The sequence below is a fragment of the Primulina huaijiensis genome, chromosome 7 (genome assembly GCF_012295235.1).
Source record: "Primulina huaijiensis isolate GDHJ02 chromosome 7, ASM1229523v2, whole genome shotgun sequence".
Lineage (NCBI taxonomy): Eukaryota > Viridiplantae > Streptophyta > Magnoliopsida > Lamiales > Gesneriaceae > Primulina > Primulina huaijiensis.
In genome coordinates, this window is record NC_133312.1 from 3239810 (window position 1) to 3256629 (window position 16820).

A 16820-nucleotide genomic window follows, 5' to 3' on the forward strand; every position below is an offset into this window, starting at 1 on the left:
GATTTGCAGAACCGATGAATCACACCAAAAGATAACGGTAGCGGGTATCATCATCATAGAAAAATAATTTTGTAAAAAAAACCATCACATGCACATTATTTTTTAAATTGTTACATAAGATTGGAGGTTTTTTCGATATCACCTGAAATCCAATCTAGACCTCCCTCGTATCAGAAGAGTTGAGAAGATTTATGCACTACATCACAACAAAGTGATAATCAATTGACATTATGAAAAACAATTTAAACAGACAAAAATAGCATAAACACATGAAATCTCTTTCGTAGGCCTATTGGACAAGGGATTCACAGCTACCGTGATGGAACGAGATTTGTATAGATACGTAGTTCCACAGTTCATCCTAATGCATTTTTAATATTATTAAGAGTAGATTTCTTATTAAACGTTCTCACGAATCTTTATACGAGTCAAACTTACCGATATTTACAATAAAAAGTAATACTTTTAGCATAAAAAATAATACTTTTTCATGGATGACCCAAATAAGAGAGTCGACCCACGAAATTGATCCATGAAACCGTCTCACATGAATTTTTGTATATTATTAAATAATAAAAACTCGATTTCGGACATCACATAAGCCATTACGAGCTCAAGTAGTTTTGACTTGGCCGATAAAACTAAAAACATAAGGAATTATGGAGCGGAGAAATCTGAATATATCGCGTTAGGTTAAAAATATTATTTTTTTTTTTATAAAACTTGAGTTATATGTGTTTTGGGTAAAATGGTAAAAATGTCGATTGAAAATACCTATTTATATTTAGTTCATAGCAATAACGGGGAAACAAGATCTTGTGCACAGGCATGGAGTTCTTGGATGAATACGAAAGTAGACCAAGATTGCTGATCCAATCGAAGCAATTGGCCCAACCTTCCGATCCCGAATCCAATCAATCGTTTTCATATATTCACAAGCCTACAATTTTTGTTTCCCTTTCTCTTTCAGTTGCCATTTTCTACATAGCATTTCGTTACATCGATTTAGAACCCCAGAAATCCCTTCTTTTGTGGCTTTCATGTTCCCTTCTTCTCGGGCCCTTTGCCCCTCCTTCCCTTACCGCTGGTGATATTCGTGTCGGACTCGGTCCCATTATCGAGGAAATTCCCAAGGAGGTTGTTGATACGGATGAAAAATCGAACAGAAAATCATCGAAACCCAACAGAAAACTATGTGAAGATCCGGTCAGATTTGATGGGCTCTTCGATAAATCAACGAGTGTTAATGGGTTTGGGTCGTCCCTTGATTCGGACAAGAAGGAGGCTGATAGTTGCGGGGCATTGATTGAAGAGAAATTCGAGGAGAGGGAGTGGAGTAGCACGGATGAGGACGTGTTGAGGAAGTTGATGGGAAAGCATCCAGCTGGGCAACCTGGGCGATGGGAGGCAATAGCAAAGGGGTTCAAAGGAAAGCACACGGTGGAGAGTGTGATATTGAAAGCTAAAGTAACGGGAGTTAAGAAGGCTAGTGATCAAGATTCATTCGAAAAGTTTCTAAAGGATCGTAAGCCTGTCGATAAACGAGTTCTCGATGAGGCCGGAGATGGTGGAATTGGTACGATCCATACAAATGTGGAAGATGAGAGGAAAGTGAGTGGATGGAGTGCTGGAGAGGATTTAGCTTTGCTTAATGCATTAAAGGCATTTCCAAAGGATGTGCCCATGAGGTGGGAGAAGATTGCTGCTTCTCTCCCAGATAAAACTAAGTCAGCATGTATGAAGAGGGTGACAGTTGAAAAAAGATTTTCGGAATTCAAGGACCTCTACTGGTCAAGGTTCTTAGGTGAAACGATTTGCTGAGTGGGAATTTGAAAGTTAGTTTAGAGATGGAGCTTACCGTAAGTGGATCCCTTGTTATGAGTTATGCTTGAATCTTGCTCAGTCCTTGTTTATTGGAGTGATCATGTTTTTCAGACATACAACTTCAAAATTTTTGTAATGTTGTTAATGATTGGGATGAATTGTTTGCTTATTCACAAGTTTGACTTTATTTTTTTCTTCTTGATCGCCTGTCTGTGATTTATGTTTTTAGTTATAAATCGACTAATGTGGATTTTTTCAAAGACGATGATTTTTTGTTGTTCGGCAGTAGAAACTTGAACTACACAAAACATGGCGTGCCCTTGAAGATTCTACCACACTTGTTGCTAATTTGGTGTCAGGGGATATTGCTTATAATATAGTAGTATTGCAATGAATAACTGATATCAATTTATCACGCTTTTGAAATAGAATCAAGAAACTCAGAGCCTTGAAAGTTGAGATAGTATGGTATATGTTTTGACTGTCAAAATGATACCGAGATAATCTGATCAAGGTTATCAAGACGAAGTTATAGGGCACTAGACGAAAGACATTCTATTGGAGAATGCCAACTTGCCGTCAACTTGAATTTGGAGAAGCGCCAAGCGATTCTTCTCCCTAAGTAGACACTTGCACCTGTCATAATTTTTGCAAATTTTATTGCAAAATTTGTGCTGATCATCCTCATATTTCAATAGAACAGTAGCTTAGGCAGTGCTGATAGATGCTTTCAACTAGATCTGTTCTTAGCACTTGGCAGATTGTGTTTCTCGTTTCTGATCAATCTGAATCCAAAGTTAAAACATTAGATAGTGTAGGCTGCTGGAACATTGATTGGGGTTAGGGGATATGATGTTTATTTATGAGTGTGATATTGAAAGCTAAAGTAACGGGAGTGAAGAAGGCTAGTGATCAAGATTCATTCGAAAAGTTTCTAAAGGATCGTAAGCCTGTCGATAAACGAGTTCTCGATGAGGCCGGAGATGGTGGAATTGGTACGATCCATACAAATGTGGAAGATGAGAGGAAAGTGAGTGGATGGAGTGCTGGAGAGGATTTAGCTTTGCTTAATGCATTAAAGGCATTTCCAAAGGATGTGCCCATGAGGTGGGAGAAGATTGCTGCTTCTCTCCCAGATAAAACTAAGTCAGCATGTATGAAGAGGGTGACAGTTGAAAAAAGATTTTCGGAATTCAAGGACCTCTACTGGTCAAGGTTCTTAGGTGAAACGATTTGCTGAGTGGGAATTTGAAAGTTAGTTTAGAGATGGAGCTTACCGTAAGTGGATCCCTTGTTATGAGTTATGCTTGAATCTTGCTCAGTCCTTGTTTATTGGAGTGATCATGTTTTTCAGACATACAACTTCAAAGTTTTTGTAATGTTTTTTTTTTTTTTTTTTTTTTTTTTTTTTTTTTTTTTTTATTTTTTTTTTTTTTTTTTTTTTTGATAGGAAACTTAAAGTTTTTGTAATGTTGTTAATGATTGGGATGAATTGTTTGCTTATTCACAAGTTTGACTTTATTTTTTTCTTCTTGATCGCCTGTCTGTGATTTATGTTTTTAGTTATAAATTGACTAATGTGGATTTTTTCAAAGACGACGATTTTTTGTTGTTGTGCATTAGAAACTTGAACTACACAAAACATGGCGTGCCCTTGAAGATTCTACCACACTTGTTGCTAATTTGGTGTCAGGGGATCTTGCTTATAATATAGTAGTATTGCAATGAATAACTGATATCAATTCATCGTGCTTTTGAAATAGAATCAAGAAACTCAGAGCCTTGAAAGTTGAGATAGTATGGTATATGTTTTGACTGTCAAAAGGATACCGAGATAATCTGATCAAGGTTATCAAGACGAAGTTATAGGACACTAGACGAAAGACATTCTATTGGAGAATGCCAACTTGCCATCAACTTGAATTTGGAGAAGCGCCAAGCGATTCTTCTTCCTAAGTAGACACTTGCACCTGTCATAATTTTTGCAAATTTTATTGCAAAATTTGTGCTGATCATCCTCATATTTCAATAGAACAGTAGCTTAGGCAGTGCTGATAGATGCTTTCAACTAGATCTGTTCTTAGCACTTGGCAGATTGTGTTTCTCGTTTCTGATCAATCTGAATCCAAAGTTAAAACATTAGATAGTGTAGGCTGCTGGAACATTGATTGGGCTTAGGGGATATGATGTTTATTTATAAGTGGTTGTAGCTAGAATTTCTTTAAAATTGTCCATTTTAGGAGGATTTCCTTGTGTTGATTGATCATATCTTGCGCTAGACTTGTAGCCGAAGTAATTTGTCTTTTACGCAATCTTAAGTCGTTTCTTACGCCCCACTGTCAAACCTTCGGCACGGCTTCGTAGTTTTAAAATCTGATACAAGAAGGCTAGCTCAATAGCTCAAGAGTTACTTAATCCTCCTGGATTCTCTCTTCTTGTGGGCTGGTTTTGAGAACCAACGAAATGAGTAACTAAAATCTCCCACTAAAATTTATTTTCCACGAAGATATTGTCATATCCAACACCAGAACTCTTGCGTTTCAAAAAGTGTTTTTGAGCTTGGCTTGTGCATTCTCAAGATTTGTTCCATTACCCATACATTTCCAGCTTAAAAGTGGCTCTATCTCTTCAGTTTACTTAATTTATTGGTTGTTTAAATAAAAATTACCTCAATTAATCAAATAACTATATTAACGAATATATATATATATTATTATTATTATATATATTATTATTATTATTATTATTATAACAAAAAATCTCCTTTTGCTTTATGTAGTGCATCCAGATTTTAAAAAAGAAAAATTTGAAATAATATTTAAAAGTTATTAATCCATTTTGTCAACTACACAAACCGACCTTCAATCAGTTAGCAGAAAATTCGAAATAAATTTGTATATGTTAGTAGTTGATATCCAAAAGAATAATCTTTTCATAGGTTTCAAAAACCCGATTAAAAATTTCTAAGAAAATTTATATAGAAAATGTACAGATAATTAATAAAGACATTATTATAATACTTTATTTATGTAGAATAATTGAGAAAAAAAATAATATTATCATGAAAAATTAAATTTATGTATTTTTTAAAAAAATCAGAATATTATTTTTAAAAAACTTACAAAAAATATAAAAATCTTGATTTTGAATTAACAAATTTAATTTATAACTTTGTTTAACAAAAATACTTCAAAAATCGATTATATAAACATAACTTTGATATCATGTCCATCAACCGTTTCTGTGTTCTCGGTTGAAATGACATTTACATATTGAACGCGATAAAGAATATCAAAATTATACATCTACTAAATGAATAGCACATCCACTATAAAAAAATAAAAAATATGTATATATATATATAATTAAAAAAACAATTAATGACAAAATTATATATAAACATTCCAGTAATGATTTATAGAATATTTTCATTAAATGACTAGGGTTGAACCCATCCCTCCAAAAATTTGAAAAATTTAAAAAAGGGGGGGGGGGGGGGTTGGCATTAGGTTGCCAAGTCAGCAGTCACAGCCAAACATTAAAATTCAAAAACCTCTCCCTCTCGAGGCCTTTTGATGGTCCAATCATGTAAAGTGTTTGTACGTTGTTGACAAAAGTGCCCTCCAATCTCCAACATGTCATCTTCCTCATGCAGATGCACAGAAGCCGAGACGCAGAGGAATAAAACCCAGCTCACCGTGGTAGCAGCACCTACTCTACCTTCTCTCTCTAACCCCTGAGAGACAACAAAAACAAACGCACCACTGATAAACAGAGAGTCAATTCTCTTTTTGACGTGTGTGTGTGTGTATATATTTCAGTTTGCGAAGCTTTTGTTTCAAAATTTATATATATTTGAGGGGGTTGGTGGAGGGAGATGAATCGTGGGATGTGATGGGTGCCGGGTTTTCGCAGGTTTTTCCATGTTTCAGTCCTGCTGCCGGGCCGAACGGGACCGATCCGGACCTCATTTTCGGCGTCAATGCGGAGCCGCTCGACGAAACCCTAGGCCACTCCTTCTGCTACGTCCGGTCTTCCGCTCGCTTCGTCTCTCCCATGAACTCCGATCGCTTCGTTTCGCCCACTCAATCTCTTCGCTTCTATGATTCGTCCACTGCTCATACGAGGCCATCCAAATCGTCTGGGTTGCCTGAAACTTGGTTCCGAGCTATTTCTGGAGCTTCGGTTAGTGCCAACTCTTCCACTCCCGTAACTGTCCTGCAGCTTGAAGATAATTGCAACGATGCCATGAATGCTGCCGCCCCTCAAAATGCTAATAGCAGCGGCGGCAAGGGTTTTGTGGCTGGGCTGCCTAGGGGTGGCAGTAATGTAATGCTAGATGGATTTGAGAGTACATCGTCGTTTTGCGCCTTGCCACTGCAGCGGGTTCCTCGAAGTGGGGGCGAGGCACCTTCCGGCCCACTAGAGAGGGCCTTTTTCATGTCTGGCCCAATCGAGCGGGGAGCTGTCTCTGGACCGCTTGATGCTGTTGCTTCTGCTGCTGCTGGTGGCGATAACAATGGGAGTGGAGGGGTGCCATTTTCGGCTCCTCTTGGGGGAATGTATGTAAAGAAGAGAAAGAAGAAGGTGATTTCAGGAATTCGAAAGGCTTTGTATCGAAACTTTTCGGTGGTCCCAGTACGGAATTTTATTGGAGGAGGTGGGGGTGGCCAGAAGGATGTTATGGCCGGACATGATAGCAGCCGAGAAGCTGCAGAGATGGAATGTGACAGTAATGTACAATGGGCATTAGGAAAAGCGGGGGAGGATCGGGTGCATGTTGTTGTGTCAGAGGAACTGGGTTGGCTCTTTGTTGGAATCTACGATGGATTTAATGGACCCGATGGCCCTGAATTCCTGATGAGCAATTTATACAAAGCCATGTATAGTGAATTAGAGGGTTTGTTTTGGGACACAAATGATACAGTTTCAGCTTTGAACGCAGATACTACCGATAGTTCTTATCCATCAAACCTTAACACAGACATTGTCCCAGAGTCTGAAGACAGCAAAGAAGGTGGTTCTGAATCATCAGTGAAAAAAGTTCTCTTTGGAGGGGAACATGTCGAAGTTAAGAGGAGGAGATTATGGGAATTTTTAATGGAGGAAGATCCAGAAGACGGGGTTGATCTATCGGGTTCTGATAGATTTGCATTCTCTGTTGATGATGCATTGTGCGTGAGTAATTCTAGCTCAGCAGTGAATAGGCGGTCCTTACTGTCGGCAAAACTGAAGGACGGGTTACCGAATGGGCCTAAGGATAAGGGCAGTAAGAGGTTCTTTCCATGGAGATTTTGGCTGGAGGGAAAACATAAAGCAGATGGAGAACTGAGGGAAAACAATATTGCAGATGATGGGGAAACTGAAGAGAAGAAAGTGAGTAGAATTGGTAGGAAGCGGAAGGTAGGAGTAGTTGATCACGAATTGGTGTTGAGTGCAATGTCTAGAGCGCTTGAAATTACTGAGCGAGCATATTTGGATTTGACCGATAGGGTTCTTGATCGGTACCCAGAGCTTGCATTGATGGGGTCTTGTTTGTTGGTTGTATTGATGAGGGATGAAGATGTGTATACGATGAACGTTGGGGATAGTCGGGCTATCGTAGCACAGTATGAACTTGAAGAGGTCAGTAGTAGTTCAGAAGTACGTACTCACGGGGATCTTGGGTTCAATAGCGGAGACATTGTCGAAGAGTCTGTAGATGTGTGCGAGAGGGAGCGTAATAGGGTTAATGTAGCTCACACAAATCAATCTATTGAGTTGACTGCTCTGCAGTTGTCCACTGACCATAGCACGAGCATACAGGAGGTCAGCTCCCCCAGTTCCACTTTTATCTTTTTTAAATGTCAAAGCATGGTTGTGGTGTTTCTTTTCAAGTTCTAATGTTCAAACTTTGGCGTCTTAATATGTGCTTGGGAGTTATATGACCTCCTTTAATCTATGACCAGTTTGAGTTAGCTCTGTTCAAATTTAATAAAAATGCTCTGTGGCTTTGACTGAAAATCTCAAAGTTAAGTAGAGTGAACTGAGGCAAATGCAGGAAGTTTGTCATCCACAAATCTTACATGCTATTTTTGAAATTGCCTTTTAGCTAATTATGTATCCTGTATCCATTTCGGCAGCTTGACAGTTGGCTTTCTTTGTCTAAGATGGGTGTGATCTACTCTTATCTTATTTATGAATTTTATGGTGTTCTGCTCACCTATATTATATATAGGTATCCAATTGCATCCCGAAAATTTGGTTTTTCTTTATTCCTTGACTGAGTTACTGCATGATTGGGAAGACATTCTTGATCAATTTGCAGTTGTATCGTCTTCTAGATGTCTTCTACTCTTCAACCCACTGATGCTTCTTAACCAAGTTATCGTTTTTGTTGAGAATAATTCTTGATTGCTTGATTGTTCTGAAATTTGGGTAAAGTTATTCTTAAAGCCATAATGATTGTAAGTTTTTTTGTTCTCGTGAATGTCATGATACTTTGAATGATATGAATGTTGTAGCTGGAGAAGACATGCCATCAAATACTTAGGAGAATGTGATTTACTTTTGCATTTTTAAATGTATTTTCATCATTAAAGAGGTCTGAGTTTCTTATTCATTTTATATCATATGATAAAATTTACAGGAAGTGATTAGAATCAAGAACGAGCACCCTGATGACTCTAGTTGCATAGTGAATGACAGGGTTAAAGGCCGTCTTAAAGTAACTCGTGCATTTGGGGCTGGATTTCTCAAACAGGTTTGTTGATTGACCCATGTGGATGCCTGTCTGACATTCTTACCTTTGTTTTCTAATACTGTTGATCTTTTATTGACTGAAGCGCTTTTGGATTTCTCTACTTGGATTTATAAAGACTTTGATGTTTATGAAATACGTCGTAATACAATATATGGAAATTTATTCAAATACGTTATACAGTTTGATGACTTATTGTATGGGGAAAATTATAAAAAAAAACACTCTAAATTTTTTCTCATCTCAAAATATACCCAGAAATTGAAAATTTTCTGGAAAACCAATTTCATAGAGAAAAATTCAACAATTCAAAACTAGTATTTTGCTTCCTGAAATATTTTGATGAATATGATTTAAAAATAATAACATTAATCATAAATATTTCTATGAAGTTGAAAAAATCTTAATGAAATGCTCTGATGAAAATGACCTAAGAATATATAGACTTTAGAATAATTAGAGAATATATGTATAATATATTATCTAGAGGCTTCACCAACATAATAATTTTAGAATATTCAGGATTAATAAATATTGTTAACTTGGATAAAATAATTTATATATGTATACGATACATGTTTACGATATAACTGTCCCCATTTATTTTATTTTATATTCAATAACATATTGGGGTTTTCTTATAAAAAAATTAGTGTACAGTGCAATAAATTTTTTACCCGTGCTTCTTCAGATAGGAAAATATGTAGACTCAGTTTGGGTAATTTTTGCTAGATTTCTCTGTTACAATTAAATTATAAAACAACAATTTTTTCAGCAAATGAGCTAAGGAAATTGAGGAAAAACAAGTTAGATTTTAACCTGATAAGTTCTTTTGTATGAAATGTTGATGAGATGGGTTTGTGAGGTAGAAAAAATTTTCATTGTTTTTTTTTACATGAAAATTCGGCCAGTTGGTTTTTCTCAATTATTGCTTGAATGTTTTTGGAATCACAAAACTTTATGGTAACTATTTATTTTAATATTTTGTCAGTCATTTTCTTCTTTTTTCTGCCATGTGTTTGTGGGTGTAGATTGGGGTTTAACATCAACTGAGTCATTATTTAATGTTGGAGTATAACATTGCAATGGTAGTTGGACTTCTTCTGTTAAGATATGGATCAAATAATAATTATTCCTTTTTAGGTGGATTAAGGGCTTCTGCTCAATCAATTAATTATGAAATATCATTTACTCTATGGTCATGTTTGATGTCATGGATTAGGTGTGGATTATGCGCAAAATCATGAGTCATTCAATGTTTGGTTCGTTTTTTTCCTCATACCCACATAATCAGCGGGCTTATGAAAGCCGCTGTTGACAAGAAGGAAGCATCCTTCCATGCCTATGTGATGCTTCATCTTAGATTAGTGTCAGGGATAACTAAGTAATATTAACACTGTCCCTTATTTTCACTCAATTCCACCTACTTCATTCGCTCAAGTGCAAACATAGATTTATCAGACCTTAAAAAAGGAAGTGGAGAAAAATAAGAACCCGCGAAAATCTAAACAAGTACTGGAATAACTCAAGCTGTAGAAGGTGGAGATGCAAGGGTTGAACGCCATCGAGGTCTACCTTTTAATCAAGCTTTAGATGTGTTGGGATTTTTGGGGAAAATCCTTTCCCAGTTGTTTTATCACTTTTGGCATTCCAAGAGAGATACGGCCGTAGTTCAAGATTACTTTCGTTGGTTTTCTTTGGTAGATTTGAAAAGGATCCAAGGGTATTATGGTCATTGTGGAAAATACACAAATTTATCAATAATTGTATACACAGACCAAACAGTTTTTGACTAGCATGTGTTGAACGTGACTTGGATGTGGTTCACTACCTTCGCGGTTCATGTTCCTTTTCTTGCATAATTTAAACTTTTTCTAGAAATTATTCATGCGAAAATGTGAGAAATTATCATGAATACTAAAGATTATTGAATAAATCAAACATGAATTCAGCTGTGATTTGATCCCACAAAAAAATTGTTTTATTATCTATCTACCCTTCATCTTTAATTCCATTGACTCTGCTACTTTCTTCAGTTTCCTTTGTTTGTTTTGCATTTCTTTACTAAACATATACATATCAAGCATAATTATTTTGCTGTTAAGATGGTCTCAAGTGTGTTAGCTCATGTAGTTTGATTTGTCAAATCTTCCTTCATATTTTGATGTCCATATGCCTAGCCTCTCTTATGGTTTGAACTGTATTTTGGTGCAGAAAAAATTAAATGATGCCTTGTTAGAAATGTTTCGGAATGAGTATATTGGTACCACCCCTTACATATCGTGTTCACCTTCTCTTCGCCACCACAAACTGTCAGCCAGAGATCAGTTTTTGGTGCTTTCATCTGATGGCTTGTATCAATATTTTAGCAATCAAGAGGTGGTGTTGCGTGTACAGACTTTTATGGAGAGGAACTCCGATGGAGATCCTGCTCAGCACCTGATAGAGGAGCTTTTGTTCCGTGCTGCGAGAAAAGCTGGTGAATCTTCTTTCTTCATACAATAAAAAAAATTATTCATAGAATTTTCTTTCATTGCATTGAGAACCAATGCTCTGCCAATGTCTACAACATGATGGACATCAGTGGATGCTAATATGTATTCAATTTCTACCTCGTTCCCCCAATTTCAAGGTCAGCTGGGAGGCCTTTTTATCCTAATTATGGTAGATTTGGGACCACTGCACAATCAATGCACCTTTCCCCTATTTCGAAATGTAGGCACAAAATTAATGATAAGCCTATGTCAGAATCTTTTGATCTTGATAAGCAAAGCTTGATGACGAACAATGTTGGAAATCCTGGTATAAAATATTCCGAGTCCTGAATAATTTTCACGAAACCTAGTTCAGTGAATCCCATTATTGGCTTAATATCACAACTTAACACATTACAAACAGGCAAATTGGGATCCTTGTATTTTTCAGAGTTATTTATCCTGGATTTCCCGTTCTGGCCATTTGGTCTAGTTGATGGTGGTTTGCCAATGAGTGAGCTTAAAAGTTAAAAACTCAATTAACTATTCAGTTTGAACCTCGAAAATCTGTTTTGAACTGTGTTATGGTTTTGTTATGCATTGGGGTCAAGAATTTGTTAGGTGTTAGTTCTTTCATACGAATAAGATATCTACTAGCTAGTGGGTATAACGGGATAAATAGATTTTAACCATGAGCATGTTACATCTTCCTTGGCTGACTGTAGCTTGATTAGTATGACCTGTAGGTTGGCTGAACCATTCGTTTGGACAAGTTAATTTTATTTCAGTAAAGCACTATATTTTGTTCTGTTCCGATTTCAATGTTTTATTTTTTGGATAACAAAGTTCACTCAAAAGGTGCCGCTCTGAACCAAATTTGCACTTGGTGTAGGAATGGATTTTCACGAGCTTCTGGATATTCCACAAGGAGATCGTAGGAAGTACCATGATGACGTTACAGTTATGGTGGTATCTCTTGAGGGTAGAATTTGGAAATCATCAGGGAAATACCTCTGATTGCTTGATGGTGCTAGGTACTTGGACCATTGCAATAGCAGGCCAAGATTGTTGTCCGGGGGTTAGAGTTGAAAATCCATCCAGTCCTACTGCATATTGCTTGTGGTGAATGGGGGAAATCCACACGATTATCGACTACAATTTGAAAATTGTAGGTAATGTACGTCGAAGACTCCAGAAATGGTGAAAATGTTTGCAGGAATAGGAAATTTTTGTAGTTGAGGGTGTATAACTTTCTTTTCTTTTTTCGAAACGGGATCTACCCCTTTTTTTTGCTTCTTTTTCTTAATTTGGAGAGCTTTGTTCATCCTTTGGGAGGGGTTTAGTAGAGAATATTCATGTGTAAATCAATGATAGAATTATGGGTTACCTTCCATTAATCCAATCCTCCTTCCTTATGCTTCCAGTTTTGTGGAACTCGCGGCCTTTTTTGATCGTAGCTAAATCCTTGTTAACTTGAAAATGCGGCAATTAATATTTCTTTCCATCTTACTGGGCAGTCTTTTCCGTCAAGTCACGCACATGTTGAGCGATAGTTGAAAGCATGTGTTCAATTTACATTTGGGTGACCCAAAAAGCAAAATTGATGCATACTTTGAATTCACTAATAATTGTGGCAGCTCAAGATATGAATTTTTGGTGGAGATTTTATTCATTTAATACTGTGGATTATAGAGTTGGGTTCTTAAGAATGATGGAATGCTAGATTTAATGGTCCAAAGTTGATTTGGGTATGTGAGGTTGACAGAAAAAGAGAGCCTAGCATAACCAAATTGAAATTGGATCCTATAAACTTATATGAAGGTATTATTACCATAATTCTAGCATCTTATACACCAAACAAAGAACTTGCGAGAGTGTTTCAAAAAGTTTCTTGCACCATTTTAATTTTTGAAGATGTCTATTACTTGTATGGTCCATTGTATAAAAGATCCGAACTTATGATTTCAATTTACCCGATTTCGTTTTTGATTCATAGAATTATGAAAAAAGTTTTGTGAACCGAGAAGATTTGGAGAGAGAATTTATTCTAATAGATCAATATTTTCGTTACAATAGCATCAAACCAAATATGACAACCATTACGGTGCCATTCTATGTTCGTTAAAGATACACAAATTTTTTTAGATAGATGATTTCATGTTCATTAGTTGTTCTCAGTATATGCTAAAGAGAGAGAAAACCTGGAGCTCTGATAAGTTCCCAAACTTTCAATACTAAAGCACCATACGCACCCAAATCTTCAATAAGTTGAATTACGACTTGCATTATTTTTAGAGAATCCGAATAAATGTGAAAAAATTTGATAACCCAAAATGTAGAAAAAAATCAAAACAAAAACGAATGACGACGAACTCCGCTCCCTTCACCAGTCCTGAATGTCTTATGTTACTAGCCTTTGCACCCACCACACCACCTACATGATCCCAAATCACTGCCCCTACATCGATAAATTTGTTAATAAATTTTCCAAGTGCTTCTTTTTTTAAAATGATACATATATATCTATATATATCGTATAGGCATGTTATCTCGTAGTCCGAGCCCTCCAAAATTTGAATTTGAAAAGAAACCCTAGAGCCCAAAAACAATCGTTTTCGTTCCTCTACAGCCCCCTTATCTCCATACAGTGAGAGGTTCTACATTTCACATTTTCCACAGCCATACAAATTACCACTTGTTTACCAAAAATATTCCATATAGAAATGGCAAAGAAGAAAGTGTCCAAATCCCACCAAGAGAAACCATCCCTCAACCAAGAGGAGGAGGATTTGGTGGTGGTCTCTGCATCCATGGATTCAGATGCTTCTGAGAAACTTAAAAATCTCAAATCCCTCAACCAAATGCTTCTGAAGGAGGCATTTGAGCGCCGTCAGCAGGTGGAATCACTTCTGCAGGCTAACAAATCTCTGGAATCGGAGCTCACTCGCTCTGATTCTGAGAGGGAGGTGTTGCGGTCTGAGTTGAGCGAGAAGGTGGAAAGGTTTGATCTGGAGAGGATTGTGGTTGATTTGTTTGTTGCTGAGCAGTTGAATCAGAAAGGTGAGGCGACTGAGGGAAAAATGAAGGATTTGGAGAGTGAAATGACGGGGTTGAGGAAAGTGATTAATGAAAAGGAAGCTGAGATTGGGAGTTTGTGTGGGGAACTGAGTGAGGCTAAAGGTGCATTGGAACGTCAAAGGGAAGTTTCGAGAAGAGTTTGCTTGGATAGGGATGAAATGGAGGGCAAACTCGATGCACAGATTGAGGAGTGTGAGGGGCTGATAGACAGAATGATCGAATTGGAGGAAAGAAAAAGAGGGGTAGAAGTTGAGATGGAAACGTTGCAGGTTGGATACGATGGTGTGTTGGGGGAAAAGAAAGAGATAGAGAAGAAGATTGAATTGATGATAAGAGAAACAAATTTGACTGAGAAAAAATTATCTATATCGAATCAGTTGAACGAGGAATTGCTGAAAAAACTCAAGGTGGCTGTTAAAGAAAAAGAAAGGATTGAAGAGGAGAAATATGCGGAAATGGTTAAAACAAGTAAGTTGGAGGATGACGTATGGGGATTAAATGAAATGGTGGAGAGCTTGAGAGAGGAGAAGGAAGTATTATGTGCAAATATGGCCGAGTTGGAAACAAAGTCTGTTGAAGGCGAGGAAAAACAGAACGAGATGGGGAGGAAGATTGAAAGATTGTTGGAAGAACAGAAGTTGGGTGAGAAGAGAGTTGAGTATTTGATTGACGAAAAAAATGCTATTGAGAAGGATTTGGGTGATGCATTGAAGCTATTAGCTGATACGAGAGAGAAAGTTGAAGATTTAGTTAAAGAAAATGCAATCTTGGTGGAGGCTAAATATAGATTGGATGCTGAAGTTGGTGCATTTAAGAGTCAAGTGGATGCACTTGATGTTATTCTATTGGAATCGGAGAAATCTAGTGGTGATAAAGTAGAGAAAATTACCAATTTAGAATCTCAAGTTGTCGGTTACAGGGATACTCTTGAGCGGGTTAAACTTGAAAGGGATGAAATCAAGAAATCTTGGGATGAAGAGAAACAACTTACCCACATTTTAGAGGGAAAGATTCTGGAAATGGAGAATATAATTGGGGAGAATTTCAAGGCAGCTAGGGAAGAGGAGGCTAAGAATGTTGCAATGTATGCAGATAAGATAGAGTTAGAAAACCAATGCCGAATTCTGCAGGAAGAAATTACTTCTTTGGAAAATAGCCTAAAGGCAGCACGTAGTGAACTCGGCTCGATGAAAAGTCAACTTGAATTGGCAAGTGCTAACTCTGAACTGGCCCTGAATCTGTTGAAGGAAACCACAGACTTTTGTTCTATGGGTGGTGGGAAAGATGCAGGAAATGGTGATTTGATTGGTGGGAAACTGAGAAATGACGAAGGAACATATGCTTTTGTAATGAAATTGGAAATGATAAAGAATGCTTTCAAGAGCAACGAGGCTAAAATAGAGAACTTGAATAGGCAACTGAAGTTCCTTCAGAATTCGGTAGCAGTGGCGAAGAAGAAGAAGAGCTTTTGGACTCTGCTGTCCTCGGCAACAACTTTGCTGGCTGCAGTTTCTCTCGCATATGTTGCTCGTGGACGTTGAGGGTTCATTGTTGATTGATTAGAGTTTTGTTTGTTTCCCTATGTTTTGCAATCATTGAAAAATTTTATGCTGTTCACGGGAAGAAATATGAATACAAATTAATCTTCTATAGTTCCTGAAGATTATATTGAACCTTTTTGTGTCGAAATTTGTGTGGCTGCAGAATCTTTGAATGCATAGCTCCCAATCTTTTTGTTCTGCATCATCAAATAACTTGAAACATCTGCAGTGCCAAGAAGTTTTGCAATATTTTGGTTTTGTTCTCAGGGAGGAATGGTTTTGGAAGATATTTTGGGAGTATGTTTTTAGGAAAAATAAGATGAATCTTTGATCTCATTCTGGGATATCACCGTGGATGCGAGACATCATATTAGAAATTATACGACATAACATTACAACTTTAAAGTAGTATATTTTTCTTATAACATAATATTGAAAATTTTGAAAATTTATATTAGAAGTGATTTTTGTGTTAGTGTTATTTTTTGTTGAAATATGAACTTGAGATATGTGATATTATATCAAAATAAAATAAAAAAAATTCATCTGACCTAATTATATAATTTATGTTTTCTTTCGCTTTTCTGAAATATATAATCTATTTTTTAAATTTAGTAAATTCTTTTGTATCTCTATTTAGTGTATATAATTGTATTCAATTTGTTTTCTCAACATTATTATAAATGTGTATTATAAAATTTGCCTATATAATATGTTTCCCCGGTATGTAAAAAAACAAAATAAACTCTATAATTGAGGCAAAGTCACCTCTTTTAATTTGTGACTCTTTGAATTTTGATGCTGACGAACATATGTATATGATGAATTTGAAAATGTGAATTTATTTTTATTCTATATATAAATTTTTTTTAAACCTAAAATGAAATAAAATCCCAAAATAACTCGAAAGGTTTCAACTTTGGATTTCATATGGATTATATCGAAAAAAAACTTCTCATCTAATAGACACTAAAACCTCTATAAATTAATAATGTTGAGACTATGACATTTTATTAATTTAAAGATGTATTAGTTTATCCATAAATTAATAATTTATATTTTAAAGAGAATTTTTTATTCAAAAAATATAAATTTAATTATATAAAAAATCAATGTATTGTACCATGTTAATTGAATTAATATATAAAAATTTCATTATACATA

General features: G+C 36.2%; 3 protein-coding genes across 3 annotated transcripts; all 3 read left to right on the forward strand.

Moving 5' to 3' along the window:
• The first annotated feature begins 802 nt into the window (after window positions 1-802).
• LOC140980463 (transcription factor MAMYB-like) lies at window positions 803-2116 on the forward strand. The gene has a single exon (XM_073446281.1). The coding sequence runs from the start codon at window positions 829-831 to the stop codon at window positions 1819-1821; it is 993 nt and encodes a 330-aa protein (XP_073302382.1). The 5' UTR covers window positions 803-828; the 3' UTR covers window positions 1822-2116.
• A 3307-nt stretch (window positions 2117-5423) lies between these two features.
• Window positions 5424-12460, forward strand: LOC140981233 (protein phosphatase 2C 29-like). Its single transcript, XM_073447563.1, has 4 exons — window positions 5424-7632; window positions 8453-8566; window positions 10778-11042; window positions 11930-12460. The coding sequence occupies exons 1-4, from the start codon at window positions 5719-5721 to the stop codon at window positions 12052-12054; spliced, it is 2418 nt and encodes an 805-aa protein (XP_073303664.1). The 5' UTR covers window positions 5424-5718; the 3' UTR covers window positions 12055-12460.
• A 1209-nt stretch (window positions 12461-13669) lies between these two features.
• On the forward strand, window positions 13670-15823 carry LOC140980454 (uncharacterized). Its single transcript, XM_073446265.1, has one exon. It carries the CDS (start codon window positions 13761-13763, stop codon window positions 15654-15656), a length of 1896 nt encoding a protein of 631 aa, XP_073302366.1. The 5' UTR covers window positions 13670-13760; the 3' UTR covers window positions 15657-15823.
• Window positions 15824-16820: the final 997 nt, after the last annotated feature.